This window comes from Danio rerio, chromosome 18 (genome assembly GCF_052040795.2).
Source record: "Danio rerio strain M-AB ecotype USA chromosome 18, GRCz13ab, whole genome shotgun sequence".
In the NCBI taxonomy this organism is placed as follows: domain Eukaryota; kingdom Metazoa; phylum Chordata; class Actinopteri; order Cypriniformes; family Danionidae; genus Danio; species Danio rerio.
The window spans coordinates 38,470,669-38,488,374 of record NC_141038.1 but is presented as its reverse complement, the minus strand read 5'-3'; the positions used below and the strand labels follow the sequence as shown (position 1 = coordinate 38,488,374).

The 17,706-nt window shown below is 34.2% G+C and overlaps 1 protein-coding gene across 1 annotated transcript in view; it reads left to right on the top strand.

The window, feature by feature from the left end:
• itpkcb (inositol-trisphosphate 3-kinase Cb) overlaps positions 1 to 5,933 on the top strand; it is a 31,499-nt gene extending 25,566 nt beyond the window's left edge. The window contains exon 7 of the mRNA NM_001305471.1: positions 3,417 to 5,933. Within this exon, the coding sequence (NP_001292400.1) occupies positions 3,417 to 3,695 (279 nt within the window). The 3' untranslated portion in view covers positions 3,696 to 5,933. The remainder of the gene's footprint in view (positions 1 to 3,416) is intronic.
• The last annotated feature ends 11,773 nt before the right edge of the window (positions 5,934 to 17,706 follow it).

Sequence of the window (17,706 nt, the reverse complement as noted above, 5' to 3'; positions counted from 1 at the left end):
TGCTACTGTTAATACCCACTTAATGTTGTAAAAAACAGTATCATAAAGCAGCACTATTATCATTAAGAATTTACTTATAAATTATAATTACTTATAATTATAATATTCATGTAGTATTTATTTATTGTTTATACTCGCATTACAAAAAAAATCTTGAAAACATACATTTTAAAAACTGAATTTAATAACTGTATTGCTATTGTTTCTGATTCAAAAACAATGAAAATTTGAAGTTTTCATTAATATTATTTTTATATTATAATTATTAATATTAATAATTATAACTCATTTGAACTGAAGAAATTTTTTTTTTTTTACATTTTGTTTTTTTAATTACTTTATATTTCACAAAACCCGTCTCAACTTTGCAGACAATTTTTTTTTAACCCCAGAATGAAAATTAAATAAATAATAAATAAATATAAAAATCTTAATTCAATCAGTACTTTTAACTTTTCTGACATTAGATTTTGACCAAGAACTATTATGTTAAGGTTACGACTGGAAGGGCATCCTCTGTGTGAAGCATATGACTATAGTAGTATAGTAGTTGGCGGTTCATTTTGCTGTGGCGACCCCTGATAAATCACAGACTAAGTCGAAAGAAAATAAATGAATGAATGAATATTATGTTGTGGGTTAATAAAAGATTTGACACTTTTATTAATCCTAAATAAAGGTGTTGTTACCTTTTGTGCTAATGAGAAAACCAAACAAACAAAAAAACTCAGCAATGAAGATTACAAAAACCAATATAAGCTGTTTTTCATAAGGCACTGTACTTTATGGTTTGGCACAGCTCACTTCTTGCTCTATTCGGTTTGCATTTACACCACAATTAACTACCACTACCAAGTGAGTAGGATTATTACTCTCATACCCGAGGTGGTTTAAAAGTCAAAAAATCAAAGTCAACTTTATTTTCAGTTCTGTCACATGCCGACAAACAGAGAATTGAAGTGAAGTGCATACAAGTGACAAAAACACTATATAAGGAATATAAATATACAATAAACACAAATCATTTTAGTAAAATTAAGAGAGAAAAAAATCAAAAAGATATTGTGTATATATTACACAATGTACAAAAATACTATATACAAATGATGGTACATATAGCAGCAGGTAAGAAAATTAAGTACTAGCTAATGATATCCCCTAAAAGTGAGCTGCACCAAACCGTTCTTTAACATTGCAAGTTATTTTAGTAAACAAAAACTATGGAGTCAATCTAGGGGCATATATACTTGCAACAAAAAAGAAAGTTTTGCAGACAAACTAAAGTATTGAGCAAAAAATTGTGAAAAATAGTGCAAATTTTTTAAAAAAATGCAAAGGGAAACTTGAGTTTTGAGAAATAAAAAGGAAATTTGCTAACAAAAATAAAGAACTACAAATGAAATTCAAGCTGTGCAAAAAAATGTAATAATTACAATTTTTAAAAAATATTCGTAAATTTTTTTTTTTCATACATAAGGAAAAATATTTTCGAAATGTTTTTTTTTTCCAAGTCCTTTGCAATGCTCATTTTGATTTGTGAGTTATACTGTTTGACGATTTAAACAGCACCCCAAAAACAAAGGATTCAGGTATTTGACTTAATCTCGATTAGATTTATGACAGCAATTCATGGCTGATTTTCTTTGTGTCACGATGTCTCCAACTGAGCATGTCGCTTCATAGGAGGCAGGTCCGGGCATTTCGTACACGACCCAGTTCCTTTGACTCTGCCTCATTGTTAAATCCGGGCCAGAAATGAAAACGCACGGAAATGTGAAGTGTAAAAAAAAAAAAACAGCAAATCAAAATGAGCACTGCAAATGACTTGAGAGGTTGAGAGGTTTTGTAAAGGCAATACTGGAAAACTTGATTTTTATTTGCAGTTCTTTATTTTTGTTTGCAAAAACCTTTTTATTTCTCAAAAGTCAATTTTCCCTTTGCGATTATTATTATTATTATTATTTTTTGAGATTTGCATTTTACATTTTTTTGCTCAATACTTTATTTTTTTGGTTGCAAAACTTTTTGACTTTTGACTGAAAAAAATAAGACGAAAACTTGAAGTCAAAATCATTTTTGAATTGAAATTAAGTTAAAAAATGTAAATAAATGTACAAACTGAAACTAACAATACCAAAAACAACAAAGAAACTTAATTTAATAATAATTAGCAAACAAACTTAAAATAATTATTGGCAAAATAGTCATTTTTTATAATTAATAATCACTCATTCTGTGGCCGAAAAGCTGACGTGCAGCTGTTTAGAGAAACGCCTGTATTTGCGCTATTACAGACAAACACACTTACTTCATCTGACTTTTTTTATTATTATTTGTGTAAGAAGTGAATAAAGTCAAGCAATTATTATCATTTTTTAAATTATTAAGAGGTTTGCAGAAGAGTTCATGTAAGCTGTTCAAACACTAAACTTTGCTCCGGTCAGCACCAGACATACTTGTTACTAAAACTCAAACCAAATTCATTCATTTATTTTCTTTTCGGCCTAGTCCCCCCATTAATCTGGGGTCGCCAAAGCGGAATGAACCGCCAACTTTTTCAGCACGTTTTGATGCAGAGGATGCCCTTCTAGCTGCGACCCATCACTGGAAAACATTCCTACACACTCATTCACACATACACTACGGACAATTTAGCCTACCCAATTCACCTATAGCGCATGCCTTTGGACTTGTGGGGGAAACCGGAGCAGCTGGAGGAAACCTGAGGACTGTGAGACAAATGTGCTACCCACTGTGCCACCGTGCAGCCAAACCAAATTCATAAAATCTAAATAGAAATGTGTTTGCAAAAACCTTTTAAAATGAACCAATAGTGGCAAAACTATTGATGAACTGATCTAAAACAAAACTGAAATTTACAACAAATGTAGAAATAGTATCTCAATAAAAAACATTTTCAAGAACATGTTTTATTGTCAGATATAAAAAAGAAAGAGTCCCTGTTCCAGCAAATCTTTTATTTTCCTTTTCCAAGTTCAAAGTAAAGTGTATTGTGTGATAAAAATTGTAAAAAAAAATTGTGGTCACATTATTGTTTACCTTTTTAATTTCTTGATATATATATATATATATATATATATATATATATATATATATATATATATATATATATATATATATATATATATAATTAATATTATTATTATTTATTTATAATTTATTTATTTTTTATAACTATTTTTTGTCAGCTTTATTTGTAGGTATGTTTTTTTTTATTATTTATTAAGTATGTGAGCTCATGTTTACATTATTATTTTTGCTTTTTTTTACCTGAATTTGTCATAAAATCCATGAAAAAATACCTGATACCATGCAGTGGGACATCACATATAGATGTGATGTGATGTGAAGGGAAAAAGTTGTACCTTTAGCTGACCTGCTCCATTTCCCTTCAGGTTGTTGGAAGTTCTCTTCTGTTCGTTCATGATGCTTCAGGCCTGGCCCGAGTCTGGATGATTGATTTCGGTAAGACCGTTCCACTGCCACCACCCCAAATCCTGGACCACCGCACACCCTGGGCTGAGGGAAACCGAGAGGACGGCTACCTGTGGGGTCTGGACAACCTCATTCACATCTTTACCAACATGCTGAAGGACGATGACAGATTCACAAACACACCGCGGGAAGAAGCATCACGTGTTGGGCGCTTGTTGATGGAAGAGTCTTCCTTCTAATAGGAGGCGCTCAACAGGATATCAGTCCCGAGATTAAATGCGAACAAAACATGAGTGGGACAAAAGCGGAGCTCAGTCTGTTGTTGTTCATTCCTCTGAGACACATGTGATTCACAATAAACACTGATACTGAGACCAAATGAACAGCGATGAGCAACAGATGACCGCTTTTTCTTTTAAAGGTGCACAGCCATGACTGTTCTTTTAAGAATATTAACTTTATTTTTCTTTCGACTTCTTTTTTACATTTTTATTTGACCTACAGGTATATTGATAACACTATCATACTGGAATGCGCTTTTGGTTTGTTGTTGGTTTTTTGGGGGGATGTTTTTCTTTTCTGTGGTTATGTAAATAGCAAACACTTATTTAATTTGTTTTTAGGATCATTTAGACTTGTCCTTTGATTTTACTTTTATTTCTGTAATCTAACTAGTACCTCATTTTGTTAAAGGCATAGTTCATCCATTTTCTTTTAAATTCTGTCATCATTTACTCACCCTTTACTTGCTCCAAACCTGTTTGAAATCCTTTTTTTGTTGTTGTTTAACACAAAAGAAGATATTCTGAAGAATATTGAAAACCTGTAACCATCGACTATTTGATTTTTCTTCTATGGAAGTCAGTGATTTCACTATTCTCGAAAATATCTTCTGTAAGGTTCAACAGAATACAGAAACGTAAATGTTTGGATCCACCTGAGGTCGAGTAAATAGTAATTAAATATAGTTTTTGAGGTGTGAACTAACCCTTTAACAGCGGTTTAACTGCCAGACTACAGGCAGATTGCCGCTTATCTATTTTCTTGTGGTTTTCTAATCTTGATGATGCATGTTGTTTATATTTCCATTACTCATATGTCCTGTTGAATGTTTGCAGACCAATTCCGCCTTTTAGACCATTCAGTCTTTATAGCAGAATTCGAATTGCTATTAGACATTTAACAGATTAGCTAGGTAGATACATGTAAGCATTTTTGCACTTCACTAACCCCCTGTAACCATTCCATTGTTCAGCTTTGCCAAAATGGTATTTACTGATGAGAAATAGATTCAGTATTTCTTAAAACTTGCCGCAGTTACAAAGATAGAAGCTAACATGTTGTTATATTCACATCTTGATGGAATAATTTAATCTCACGCTGTTTTTAAAGGGATAGTTCAACCAAATATTCCAGTGTGTCCATTGAACGCAAAATAGAGATATTTTGAAGAATGTTGAAAATGTTTTGACTGCTGTAGTATTTTATTTTATCGCACTATGGATGTCAATAGCTTAACAAATTAATGTTCATTTTGGATGAACTATCTTTTAGTTAGCAAGTTTGACTAAGCTGTTCAGTTTCTTGTGTGTGTGCAAGATTAAAAGGCGTTTGGCAGATTAACCTTCTTAATCTCTATCATCAACTTGATTATTTTCTCTCTTTTTTTTTAGAAGATTTGTGAGGTTTCTATTGGTATACAGCAAAAGGAACTACATTTCTATGTGATGGCGCTCATCAAGAACAAAACTGAGATGGTTAAACTCTCAAACTTTGATTGAAAATGTCAATATTTTGCAGATTATAAGTGTTATGGCTACTGATGTCAGGTTGTTGACAGGATGCATTAGTTCTCAAATTGGCCACTGTGGTCAGCTTACCCAGAAAAAGACCAACAACTTTTTCCGTCATCACTTCATGTTTGCTTCAGCCTGTATCTCTGAAATATTTCATTATAAAGCCAAGATAACATTCTCCTCAAACTCGTGATATTAAAGTGATTACTTCACCTGGGCGAGTTAACGTTAGTTTATGGAACATAATGTTCTGTGTGTGTGCGCATGTGTGTGTTTATCTTCAGAGATTGTATTTTCTGTCTCGATGGGACCTGCACACTGTCTGTTGGTGTGTCTGTCAACATTCCAGCACATTCCATCTGTCAGTATTTCTCCTTCTGACTGTGGAAACACTGAACACAATGTCTCACACGGCCTCGTTTACAATTGTGTAAAGTATTATGTTTCATTCACATTGTTGAAATGATTTCCCAAATACCGTTTGGCATGTTTTAGATGACGTTTTATGTTGGAATGAGAACTGGATGGTGTTTTGAGTTGTTTTAGCCCATTTGAATACAGATTGGGACCGTTTATTTGCAACAGGCACATTCTGAAGATTTGTACTCGCATCAACTTGATTGATTGTTGTCTTGAAAGCCAATACAATAAACTGGAACTGTTATTGTTTAATGTTCTATATTTCTCTTGTTCAGTTTCTTGTCTACAAAATGGTTGTGTACACTATTATACTGACTGGGAAAGAAATGCATTCAATTGATCAGATTGAACAGAAAAGATAATTAGATTGTTAGTAGGTACTTCAAAATAACGTAAAATAGTTCACATTTTTTGAATTTTCTATTAAATGGAGTTTATTTATAAACTAATTTGAGAACATCACCTGTTTATGATTGCTTGCAGCCGGCCCCACATTATTCAATTTATGATTAACCAATCAGACGATTCCTAAGTTCCATATAACTACTCCTCCTCTTTTCCTAGACGGGTGGCACGGTGGTCCAGTGGTTAGCACTGTTGCCTCACAGCAAGAACGTCACTGGTTCTAATCCTAACCAAGCCAGCTGATATTTCTGTGCAAGGTTTACACGTTCTCCCTATGCTCATGTGGGTTTCCCTCGGTTTCCTCCCACCGTCCAAAAACATGCAACTTAAGTTAATTGACTAATCCAAATCAGCACCAAAGACATGCTCATAGTAAGTAATCATCTCTTAAAAGCAATCACTATCTGTTCATTAGCTACTACAGCAGGGGGGTTCTCGGGATCTACCTGAGCTCAAACTTCCCTTACGCCTTGCAAACGGGAGGGAGCCCCAGGCTTGAGGATCTTATGAGCTCAGGCCTCTCCCGGAACAGCATGCCAAACAAGCTTTATAATCAATCATCAGCTAAGTGTGAAAACTTAAAAGTATTTTTAGAAGTTCAGGACATGGAAATTAAATAACATCAAAGTTTCCTCATTCTTATGTAAATCCTTTTAATTATAAGATCCTGGTGAAAAAAATGCTAATTAATCAAAACAAAACAGACTCTGACGATCTACATGGGATCATTGATATGCATGCCCCAGGCTGTGTAAGATTAGTTACATTGTTTCCTTGTGAGATTACAGAAATAACATTCCCCCCTTATTTTTAAGTGCATCTAAGCTTTTAATATACTTCTGTATGTGAAACTCATATAGTGAAATTAATATAGAGTTAAGAGAAATTGAGTCATTCTGAGAAGTAAACCATGACCATGGAGCATCTCACAGAATGCAATATGTGGGATATCAGGATTATCAATTAATTCAGCAGCACCCTGAACAAGCATAATGTCTGTTTAAATGTGTAGTTTTGTTAGTTTGTGAAATTTACCTGATATGTTTGCAATTAGGTTGCAGATGTTTGCAATGAGGCAATAGACATTTAAACCTCAACTGAATCACTTATTAAAGGTTTATGCATCCCGTCATATCACATAGCTCTTACTATGATTTTTTTTTCTGAAGTAAAAGGAGGCCAATAAACTTCAAAAACTCTTGTTTATGCAGAGGTTGATATTAATCCCTGCCTGTGTTTTCATGTGTTAAACCAAAACAAAATTAAACTGGCAACCCCTTTTGTTAAGTATAATTATAATTCAGCCTATTAGAACTTTTTCTTGGCTGGTGCATAGAGGGCGCTATAGCGACCAGCGTCTTGGGTAGAATGTCTAGAACATCCGCTTACAGCATTTACAACTGGTAATTTGTGATTCGAAAATGGGTTTCAATAGCATTTTGAGTGTTTTTGTGACACACGACTTTGAAAGGTGTGTGTTAAAGCCGTTTTAATCTGTCAGTTGTGATCCAAGCGCAAGAGAAAAACTTCTAGTTCACGTCTCTCCTGTCAGAAACACAGTGCGTGTTCCCGGTCAGCTGTTAGTTTACGCACGCACGCACGCACGCCCGCACACACACACACACACACACACACACACACACACACACACACACATGCAATACTTCACTGCATTATAGAGCAAACCAGATTACTGGCATGAAACTTAACAGGTGCAAGTCATGCAATTTACAAAAATGACCAATAAAAGTCTATAACTAATACTCTGCTGGCTGATTTGCATGTTGATTCTAATCAGGAGCCGTTCATGTTAGTGAAACAGTACAGGCTATGTGTTGTGTGTCAAACATTTCGGTGAATTACATTTGTTTGGGTTGGTTATATGTTTGAAAAAAGTATTAAATGTTGACTATAGCGATAATGAGGCTTCATTTAAACGGCACAAAATGCTGTCTGACAATGAGGGAAAATGCTTCACAGCAGTTGTTTTCCATCCCATTAGATCGCATTTTTTAAAATGATCAGTCCAGAAGGTGGTGCGGATTGACAACTGTATTGGTTCAAATATGTTAAAAGTCATTTCAAAGCAGTCCAAATGTGCATTTATACGCATCAGCTATCGACCAAGTTCTTAGCATTCTCCTTGCGCATACATGCAAAAAATAATGGGTAATTTTGCGTTCTGAGAAAAAGGTCTATATTTCATTTACAACACACCTCTGGCGCAAACAAGTTACTCTGCTGGCACAAAGATAGTTCACTAACTCCTAGCTAAAATGAACCTCTCCACTACTTCAGTTGAAAAGATTGTCATTTAACAGGGAATCTACTTACTGTGTTTCAGAGAACATGCTGTGTGTGTTACAGGCACTAACATGAATTGCTGGAATTCTAAAAATTCCAATTTTATTTGTCACAGTCATACACGCATGATATGTAGTGAAACACTTAGTGTTTCTATCTTTACTCAATTGTTATGATTTTCCCAGTTTTAGGTTGCTGAAACTTCACTTAAAGGTGAAGTGGATTTTGTACTCTTTAAAGTGTGAAGTTAATCTATATAATCAAATTGTATGTGGATAATCTGCTTGTTGACTTACATACCATTAGAAGAATTAAGGTACTATGTAAAGTTAGAAAAGGAAGATGGCCTGAGTAAACAACCAAGGTGTCACAAGAAATGCATGAGAACAGAGCAACACCTGTTGAAACAGTTAAGAATAGATGGACAAGATATATGGTTAACAGGTTTGGTTTGGGGGTTAAAACTAGTTTGGATCTTGTGTGACAAATGTAGGACAATGTAAAAAACAGCTGCAAGATGCTGCTGGGGGTCTCCTGAAAAGTCTCCTTTGAGGGTCGACAATACAGAACTATTTCTTCTGAAATCAAAACCACCAGACTTTGCTGATTATTGAAGAAAGGAAAAACCACCACAGAGGGGACCTATTTATTTATTTTTTTCAATATTTAAGATAAGTCTTAAGTGTCTCCAGAATGTGTCTGTAAAGTTTCAGCTCAAAACACCCATCAGATTATTTATTAAACCTTTCTTTTTGTGGCCTGTTCCTTTAATGCTAGTTCTCCACGCCCACCGTTCCCACGTACCTGTCAGAGTATGTCTAAATCTTATAAGCAGCACAGTGACAGACATGAAGGAAGCAGATCTCACGTAACGTTTGTGAGAAATTCTACAGTAAGAACTTTTCCAATGATTATTTGATGTATTTGTTGTGAAGATAATGAGTCGATGAGAATGATGTCACACACAATGTTGTTACAAAGTTCATACACACACACACACACACACACACACACACACACAGAGCGCAAGCATTTAGCTTTGCACTGTTTTTGCAAGCAAATGTTACAAGATACAAGTTAATATCGTCTGCATATGGATATCCGTTATGCTAATGTACCAAATTAGCATTAATTGTCCATAAACCGGGATTGAATCATCTTTTTTTATTGTACTGACATGCAGCTGTGGTGATAAAGACAGTAAAATCTCTGTAATTCATTACAAACATGCACTGTTTAAAAAACATTTTAAACTTGTAAAACTCATTCTTGATCACATTTGATGATGATTGATGATCACAGCGAGCTGAACAGATCTTTAAATCCCAGTTGCTTTGCGCACGTCCTGTCTTGTTAATATAATTATACGCGTTGCTATGGAGACATGTTAATACGCGGCTGTCAAATCAAATCGGTGGGCGGGAAACTGCACTCCTACATCACATTGTGGTGGGCCTCAAAATAGGAGGGATTTGGATTCTATTTAAACGTTAGGAAATTTTAAAAAAGACTTATTGTTTTTATATCACCCCAATATGACTGTGGACACACGATACCTACACACATATCTGTCCTAACAGCTTTCAAAAGATGATTTTCATCATAGATGCCCTTTAAAAAACAACAACAAAGAAAATGAGGTCGGAGCAGTGAAGACCACACCTGACTTCACTGCCCCAAGCACAGCCCCCATTAATATTCATAAGCACTGCAAATATGGTCAGAAAAGGCCTTTCCAAACTAAGGGTAAATTCTAAGGTAATCTCTAAAAGTAATTTTTGTCACATACCTTCAATGTAGAAATGAATAAACAATTTAACAAATCATATCAATGTATACTATCTATACAGCAACTTTAAAGAATCCTGAAAAAAGGTCTAATAGTTTCCACAAAAAACAATCCGCAAGTGTTTTCAACATTTACAGTGATAAATAGGCCAGCATATTAGAATGACTTCTGAACAAATGACAGATTATTTCTGTTTCACCCAAAATGGTTTGATTTCTCTTGCTCTCTCTACATGACAAACTTGCACATACAGTATCACAGTCAGTCACAAAGAAAAAAAGTTTTAAAAAGAAAGAAGGGTTTTGCGATTGAAGAAAATGACATTTTCACTAGTATTCTGGCTTTTTTATTGATCCAGTTCAACATATATTTTTGCTATTATTATATATAATGCTGCCCATTACAGTGAAAAGCACACTCATACAAAATCTTTTTCTAATGAATTCAGTTAATTAGCTAGTTTAGATGTCATGTTGTCTTCTCGGAGTATGCAAGTTTATATACAGTAGTCAGCATTTGAAGTGAATCAAAACCTTTTAAAGTTATCGCAAAACTACTGAACACCTATTCTTGTCCTAAAACTATTTTGAAAACCTTTTTTTATCCTCTTTAAATGTTGACGACTGTTGTGCGGGTATATAGTGAAGTTGTTTGGATTAAAAATGAATCCTTTAGAGTTTCAAATTGTGGGAAGGATAATCGTGCTGTAATTTGGGCAGAGAAAAGAAAGTGTTTCTCTTCCTCTGTTTGATTTATGTCGCAGTGTTTACATAATCAATGTTCTTTAGGAGTCACTGAAAGGTCACCGAGGCGATATTTTGAAAAAATTCTACAAGGAGTTTTACTTTAATTGTTTTATTTATAAATCATTTGCCAATTTCGATTCCTTCTGCTGTGGCGACCTCAAGAATGAAGGAAAATAAATGAATGAGTGAATTTGCCAAATTTGTGGTTCTGTTTAGAGCCAAATAACATTAAAGTTTGGTTTAAAGTTCAAATTAAAATTTTTATTTAATAAATTGATTTTAAAAGTTGTGGTTGGAGACTTGAGTTTCATTCTTTAGTTGAGATAAAAGTATGTTTAAAGGATGAGGGAATATGGAGCTCATTGACCTAAAGTGTCTTATATAGGAAAGACTGATGGAGCTGAACAGCGCATTTGTATTGCTCCCACTCTCTTAACTACTCATCTCCATATAAAGGCTCTTAGCTTACAATTCCTTAAGCCTTTGTCACACTTGCCAAACGCTTCAGCAAAGTATACAGTTAGGTCTGTAAATATTTGGACACAGTTCTAAAATTTGTGGCTTTTTTATACACCAACACAATCGATTTGAAATGAAATGACAAGATGAGCTTTAACTGCAAACTGTCAGCTTTAATTTGACACTATTTACATCCAAATCTGGTGAATGGTGTAGGAATTACAACTGTTTGCATATGTGACTCCCACTTGTTAAGGATCCAAAATTAATGGGACAGAATTATAATCATAAATCAAACTTTCAAGTACTTTTTAATACTTGGTTGCAAATCCTTTGCAGCCAGTTACAGCCTAAAGTCTGGAACGCACAGACATCACCAGATGCTGGGTTTCATCCCTGGTCATGCTCTGCCAGGCCTCTACAGCAACTGTCTTCAGTTAATTCTATGTTCCTGGGGAATTCTCCCTTCAGTTTTGTCCTCAGCAAGTGAAATGCATGCTCAATTGGATTCAGATCAGGTAATTGACTAGGCCATTGCAAAACATTGCACTTCTTTCCCTTCAAAAACTCTTTGGCTGCTTTTGCGGTATGCTTTGGGTCATTCTCCATTTGCAATGTGAAGTGCCATCCTTTGAGATCTGAAGTATTTGCCTTAATATGAGCAGAAAATATTGCCTGAAACTACTCAGAATTGATCCTGCTGATCCTGACATCATTAATGAATACAAGAGAACCATTTTCATTGACAGCCATACATGCCCACGCCATGTCACTACTACCACCATGCTTCACTGCTTAGAATCATGAGCAGTTCTTTTCCTTCCCCATACCATTCTCTTCCCATCACTCTGGTACAAGTTGATCTTGATCTCATCTGTCCATAGGATGTTGTTCCAGCACTGTAAAGGCTTTTTTAGAACTCTAGTCTGGACTTCCTGTTTTTGAGGCTCACCAATAGTTTACATCTTGTTGTGAACCCTCCGTATTCTGTTGACTCAGACACACATCTGATCTGATGGGCTCTGATGGGTTTCTATTGTTTTTTCAGCCTAATGACGGCCTGCTTGACTGATAGTGACCGCTCTTTGGATATCATTTTGAGAGTTGACAGTAACAAATTCTAAATGTAAATAGCACACTTGAAATGACCTCTGGACCTTTTATCTGTTTGTTGTAATTGGGATAATGAAGGAATAACACACACCTGGCCATGGAACAGCTTAAAAGCCAATTGTCCAATTACTTTTGGACCCTTAACAAGTGGGAGGCACATATACAAACTTGTAATTTCTACAGCGTTCACCTGATTTGAATGTAAAAAAACTAAAATTAAATCTGACAGTCTGCAGTTAAAGCACATCTTGTTTCTTTCATTTCAAATTCATTGTGTTGGTGTATAGAGTCAAAAATATTAGAATTGTGTTGATGCTTTAATATTTATGGACCTAACTATATGTTTTACTCTCAAACCCAATTCAAACACGCTGAACAACAAAAGATTCACTGTTTGAAACAATGCATATGGGCTGAATTTAAACAAATTAAGTTGAACATTACTAAATTTAATTTGATTGTTTAAAGTTCAGCTCATAAATTGTTTGCCACTAGTTACCTTTGCAAATCCATTAAAATTCCTTTTCTTTTTTTTTTTTTTTGGTGCACAACGAACATCTTTTATATACCGATGTGGATTACCACAGTCCTGTCATTTGTCCAAATTTTCTTAAACGTTCAAACAGACAATTCCCATGTTAAGCAGTAAATTAAGAAGTAATTCCAGACTCTTTTTTTCATACATGTTTTGAAAAAAAAAAATCAATATAATAAATTTGTATTGCTTATTTTTGCTGTAATCATATTTGTAAATTCTTATTATCAATTATCTTCATTCATTCAGTAATTTTCCTTTGGCTAAATCCTTTTATTCATCAGGGGTCACTATAGCAGATCGAACCTCCAACTTGCCCTGCAGCAAACCAGTACTGGGAAACATCCATAGACACACATACACTATGTGCAATTTAGTTTTATTCAATTCACCTAGTGCATGTCTTTAGACTGTGGGGGAAACTGGAGCACCCGGAGAAAACCCATGCAAACACTGGGAGAACATGCAAACGCCACACAGATATGCCAACTGACCCAGCCAGGACTCCAATCAGCGGCCTTCTTGAAGCAAGGTGACAGTGCTAACCACTGAGCGACTTTGTTGCCCATAATCAATTATAATTTATTATAAACATGTAAAAGTGAATGAGATCATGTGTCTTGACTTGTGGTAACAGTAATTTAAGCAGAAAAACTGGAAGGTATGTTTAAATTATTATTTAAATATATTTAAGTAATTATTTCACAATATTACATATCAATTGTGTTGTTTTGGCCATATTCTTTTAAATCAAAACATCTTAACAAATAAAGCCCTGCAGACTTATTTTTAAACCATTAAAACCTTACTGGAAATGACTTGCATTATAATAAAACATTTTTGTATGGAAGCAGGAAGCTTTTAAAGTACAGTAATTTGTATTTCAAGTCTGCTGCTCACTTGATGTCAGTAAGTGTTCTATTACTGTCGAGTGATGTTTTCCTCTGTCATAATTTCCTGTTCAGAAAAGCTCTTCCTCAAGTTGCACAACATTTGACTAGCAGGATGACATCAGAACGGCAAAACACTTTGTCCTGTTACTGAGGGTCATCAGCAAATCACATCTGACCTCATTTGTTTGTCCTGAACCAAACCGAACGTTCGGATTAGTCAAGAGGATTACATCATACTGGTTCTCATGTCAACAAAAGCAGTTATCTGTCTGCAAGCTCATAAAACCCAAGTCAAAATCATTAAGTCACCATCAAATCACACATGCAACTTTTGTAATGCAATATTGCAATGTTGTGATGACTCTCCTGCTGTTAAACAGTTTTACCAATTGCACTCTTAATTAAACAAATAAATAAATGAAATAATCAGTTTTACCATTTTTGAATCTATTATGCCATTCTCTGGAACTGGCAGGAGCACATTTATTTATTTATTTTTCAAATAAGGCACATGAAATGTAACATGAAATTGCATATTTTTAAAACACTTTAACTACCCCAAAGCATCCAGATTCAGTTATACAGGTAAAGATGTTACATAAACACACACATGGGCTAAGACAAAACAATACACTGTATTTCCAAATACAAAATTAAACATATCAATCCATTGGTAGTATTTGTTGCTTGTGCCAATGTTTGGTTTTGTTCTAGAAACTGTATAAACAGATCCCAAATTTTATAGCAGTCCTTTAGTTTGCCCCTTATAATGTAGGTTATTCTTTCCAGTGCAATGTAATGTGACAAATCTTTCAATAGGTCAATGGTTGGACTCTATAATCTTCCAATAGAATGCTATCAAATGTCTTTCAATAACAAGACATGTCAATAATTTTGGTTTGATAACCTGGCAATAACAAACTTAAAGGAAATAAACCCAAAACACATATTTCAGGGGTAACTGGAATTGGTTGTAAAAAAAAAATTAAAATAAAAAAATCAAGGAAATGAATGTTACTTAATGTTAAAATGAAATGTCTTCAATTTTTCAGATACAATGAAACAACGTTCCTTTATGTTTTTGGCAACTGAAACATATATCTGGGATGTTTGGGTTGTGACATAAGCAGTACGTTTGCCATGCCCAGTTGTACTGGATCAGTTTAAATCTAGTAATAATTGACACATTTTAGACTTTAATACAAATCTATATATTGAAGTCAGAATTATTAGCCCCCCTAAGTTATTAGCCTCCCTGTTTATTTTCCCCCAATTTCTTTTTAATGGAGAGAAGTTTTTTTCAACACATTTCTAAACATAATAGTTTTAATAACTAATTTCTAACAACTGAATTATTTTATCTTTGTCATGATGACAGAAAATAACATTTGACTAGATATTTTTCAAGACACTTCTATACAGCTTAAAGTGACATTTAAAGGCTTAACTAGGTTAATTAGGTTAACTAGACAGGCTAGGGTAATTAGGCAAGTTATTGTATAACAATAGTTTGTTCTGTAGACTATAGAAAAAAATATATATCTTAAAGGGCCTAATAATTTTGACCTTAAAATTATTTTTAACAAATTAAAAGCTGCTTTTATTCTAGTCGAAATAAAATAAAACTTTCTCCAGAAGAAGAAACATTATCAGACATACTGTGGAAATTTCCTTGCTCTGTTAAACATCATTTGAGAAATATTTTTTAAAAACTAAAAGAAAATCAAAGGGGGGCTAATAATTCTGACTTCAACTGTATATAACACACTCTATTCTAAATCTAAGGTTGCATTGCAAACCTGCACTCCAAGCATCTTTTTTGGATTCTAATATTTCTGTAGAGCCATTAACAAAAGAGCTATAAAACAATGAAATATGATTTGTCATAAGATCCTAATAGCGGGAGCATTTTTAGAATAGCTTAGCATAGATCATTGCATCTAATTAGACCATTAGCATCTCATCTCATGTTTGGATAATTTTCCATGGTGGAGAACCATTTAATTCAATGGTTTATGCAAAGCTAAGCTCAAAGTGCCAGAGATCATGTGTGTTTAATAAAAGGGGACTTGTAAAATTGTAAAATTTATTTTCAAAAAAGATGGATCATTGTGTAAAATGTTTTTCAAATAAACTCAAATAAATCAAGACAGTAGTGATTCCTAATTTACTTTTGACCTGTATTTGATTGCAGACAATAAAATAGAACATTATTTAATATGTTCCTTGTGATTTTGAGCCCAGAGAAGTCAATGGCGCTTATGGACACTGTTAACATAGGGCTTCCTTTTGGCACAGTACAGTTTTAACTGGCATTTGTGGATGCTTTGTGGATTTTTGGTTGTAAATAGATTCAAACATGAATGTATGAATGCATGTTGCTCAAATGAATTGTAGATTCAATGTTTTTTTTTTCTCAAATTTTGGAGCACAATGCAGGTGTCAGTCAGTAACACTGCATTATACAAATGCCCTAGAACAGATAAGTGCTTTCATGGTACAATGGACCACAGAGAGAAATCAAAATCTAGGAAAAGCTTGTCACTGTGGTTGATAATCACACTGTTGTGTTGCTTCATTTCCATTCATAAATCCTCACTCATAGCCTAATGGGAAAGTAATGTGTACATCGCATGTGCAATTCAAATTCCTGGTAAAAAATAAAAAATAAAAAAAGTAGGTTCCCAGGTACTTCGTGTACTCAGCTCATAAACAGTTTACCACATGGTATATAGTAGAGAAGTATCCAATTTCACAACAAGTAAGATATATCCACCCCAAATCAGTCATGTTATCCAGCCCTCCTTTCTCTTTTAACACTGCAAGTCAATGTCACATTATTCAAGTGTACCAAACTGATGTAAGACTAGGTTTTCTGAACTCAAAACTTAGCGATACAGATGACACACAAGCTGTAATAAAATAGAATAGACGGAAAAGTTCTTAAGTCCAACCCCAATTCTGTTTCATATTGCTTCCCCTACATCTATCCCTTGGCCTTTAAAACAGAGCATGAAGGTGTAGGGAATTGAATGCTTTAAGACTCGTTTTCTCAGGTGTCAAACAGAACATACAATACTGCGAGAAGCACGAAACGTGAAAGTGCTGTGCTTTTAAACAGCACTCATATTCATTGACGTTCATTCATTCATAGGTGAAAGTAGGAATGTAGATTTACCAGTAAATCAAGAGCTTTGCCTTTTGGCTCAGCTTCTTCTTTACCACAATTAAAAGTCTTTATAATTTGAATTAAAAAAGTAGAGGGAGTGTCAGATAACCCTTTAATTAAAGGGGGGAAGTTTTGAGAAGACGTACGAGAAGTTTCCCTAAATACATAAGATACAACTGCACATGGCTGTACAAGTAAGTAAGGAGACCCACAAATGTAAAAGAAATTTAATTTCTTTTTACTACAAACAAGTATTCATTTTATTATTTTATTATTGTTATTAGTATTCATGACATTTTATTACATTCATACGTTCATGCTCAATGAATTTTTTTAAAAACTGCTAAATTTTGATATTGGCAGTTCCTTTAATGTTAAATTCTGATACCTGATGACCTGGCAGAATACCCTTTCAGAAAAGTCTAGTGGCAGGAAATTCACTTTTTTTTTTTATTTAATACAATTTAGCCACTTTACATTTCCTAATAATTCTAATGTGATATGTGACGGAGCGAGCAAAGTCCAGATTCAAACCCACACAATGTCCAAGGTGTCACTACCTACACCACTGAAACTGTTAATCATGTGTTGTGCTTAATGTTGTTTGCCATTGAAGGGTGG